Genomic DNA, 2,386 nt, shown 5'->3' with positions numbered 1-2,386 from the left:
CCACACAACTCCCTCGGGCTTGGCTGCAGCTCCCTGGAGCTCCCTCCAGCCTGGTTCCTGGGAGAGKCACAGGAGATTCAAGGTGTAATGTGTGATTTACTGTTGTTGCATTCCTGCTCTCAAAATCCCAAGGCACTCTGCACCCCCTCACTTTTTATTAAGGCAGACAACAAGCCTTGTTGTTCACAAGGGAAGCAGCAGGGCGAGGCTGAAATTGAAAATTTTTAGTTTTACCCTGTTATCTAATTTCCTGGATCACTCAGARCAGCACCTTTAGCACCACGGAGCAAACTGACCCTGGGCTGTGCATTGTTCCCTGCAGAGATGTCGGGGACGGTGTCGGACATTTCGCTGGTGCACTGGAAGCAGCAGTGGCTGGAGAATGGCACCCTGTACTTCCACGTGTCCATGAGCAGYGCTGAGCAGCTCTCCAGGGCCACCCCTCCCAGCCTGCAGGAGCCCTCGGAGATCGTGGAGGAGCAGATGCACATCCTGCACATCTCAGTCATGGTGAGTCGGAGGGGCAGAGGGATCCCCTGGGAGGAGGGGGATGAGTAGCCTGGCTTGAAAATGTTTGTGTCACCTCTTGGTTGGGTCTTCAGAAAGGGAGAGATGTGTTTGAATGAGCCAGAAAAAGGAATTTTTTTTTTTTTTTTAAATGCTTGGTCTTGTGAGAAAATGAAACGAAATGAAGCAACAGAGTGTGGGGAAAAGCTGTTGGGAGGGTGCCAAGGATCCTTGTGGTTCCTCCTGTGTCTGTTGGAACGTGGTGAGGTGCCAGGGGAGTATTTCTGCTTGGCCTTTGTGTTTGGGCGTGTGCAAAGGCGAGATTTCGGGCTTGGCCGTTTCATCCTGAAGCTGAAGTTTATCTTTGAAGTGAGTTAGGGCTGCAGCACTTMTTGCAAAGGACAAGTGTGACCTAAAAGCAAAAAGATGATCCAGGGCTTTGAATGTCTCCATCTGGGGTGTTTGTGACCTTTTATTAACGCGCTGTCTCTGTGCTGTGCTGCCTTTTAAAGTTTCAGCATCGTGTGAGGTGGGTGCCTACGTGTTTGGATCTGGTCCATGGTTCCTCTGTGCTTTGGAGCTCCATCTGTAAATTGGGGCTCAGTGCATCGTCCCTGCAGTGCCATTGGAATAAGATAAAGGATAAAACAAGTTAGGTTGGTTGCCCAAAGCAAGTCTGTTATGGGATAGGGGATCCCACCACAGCAACCYCTGCAAAAGCTGAATCTGCTCATCTCTTGCAATCTGTGTCATCTCCAAAACTTCTGTCCTTAGTTTTGGAATGAGAACAGAGACAATGGCTGCACAAAGCCTTTTTTTTGTTTGTTTGTTTTGTTTATTTATTTATTTTTTTTTTAACAAGGAGCTATTTGGCTTTTACAACTTAAATCTGGTTTTTTGAGTGTCTCATCAGTGGGGCTTTAGATCAGGCACTTGAGTCCATGTGAGAATGAAGAGAGGCTTTGCAGGAAGGCTGTTGGGCAAGATAAGATGCAGAAGGGAAAGGCTGCAGCTTTCTGAGTTGGATAGGGAATGGTTTTATGTCCTGCTAAAATTGTCTGTGGGGTGGAGCATTGGACAGGGGGAAAGGGTAGAACTGGTGTGCTTGGAAAATGAGCCTGAAAATACAAAGTGAGAGACAGAGCAAAGAAAGAAGACAGCACAACATGTATGGGTGTGAAAAGCTCAGTCCCTGGCAGGAGGTTTGAGTATGGGATTGTTTGGCTGTGCTGGGCAAAGCTGAGCCCTGGAGAACTGCCCCATGTCTGTGGGGTGACATTGGCTCTGCACCGTGATTCCTGCTTGAAATGCAGATTTCTGTAGTGGGGAGAGGTTCAGTCCTGGTCCTCAGCCCTTGCTGAAGCTKCTCTTTCTAAAATACAATAAATGATTGTAATGGTTTGATGCTTGGAAAGTTCCTTTGAGCAGCTCCTTCCCAGAGCCTTCCTTTGCTGYCCCTCGGGGTGCAGGAGCAGAGGTGAGGGTGGGTGGAGCAGACAGCTCTGCTGGGCACTCACAGAAATGTCACAGAAATAGGTTTGCCCTCTAATCCCAGCTTAACCAGGGAAGATGTGCTTTGCCAAAGGCGTGGGAGCATCCATGGCTTTGTTGTGAGTGTAAATTCCTGCCCTGAGCCTCTCCTCCCTTCTGCAAAAGCAGCGGGAAGACAGTAGGAATTGTTCCTTGCACACAGAATGAGCTGTAATTCTGCTGTCTTTATAAATCCTGGCATTCCTTGCAGCAGGAGCCAGGGTCTGGGCATGGATATGGCTCTGGGATGGGGTCTGGGCATGAATGTGGCTCTGGGATGGGGTCTGGGCATGAATGTGGCTCTGGGATGGGGTCTGGGCATGGATGTGGCTCTGGGATGGGGTCTGGG

General features: G+C 49.5%; 1 protein-coding gene across 1 annotated transcript in view; it reads left to right on the top strand.

Moving 5' to 3' along the window:
• Positions 1-324: 324 nt before the first annotated feature.
• The window catches only part of LOC130586120 (astrotactin-2-like), a gene marked incomplete at its 3' end in the record, with an annotated part of 50,215 nt that continues 48,153 nt past the window's right edge, over positions 325-2,386 (top strand). The window contains exon 1 of the mRNA XM_057386830.1: positions 325-510. Coding sequence (XP_057242813.1) covers positions 325-510 — 186 coding nt within the window. The remainder of the gene's footprint in view (positions 511-2,386) is intronic.

This window comes from Malurus melanocephalus, unplaced genomic scaffold, assembly GCF_030028575.1.
Source record: "Malurus melanocephalus ecotype Western Australia unplaced genomic scaffold, MMel_1.1 scaffold_1071, whole genome shotgun sequence".
NCBI classification, from domain to species: Eukaryota; Metazoa; Chordata; class Aves; order Passeriformes; family Maluridae; genus Malurus; species Malurus melanocephalus.
Note: the sequence above shows the minus strand (reverse complement) of the source record. Positions and strands in the feature narration are given on the sequence as shown.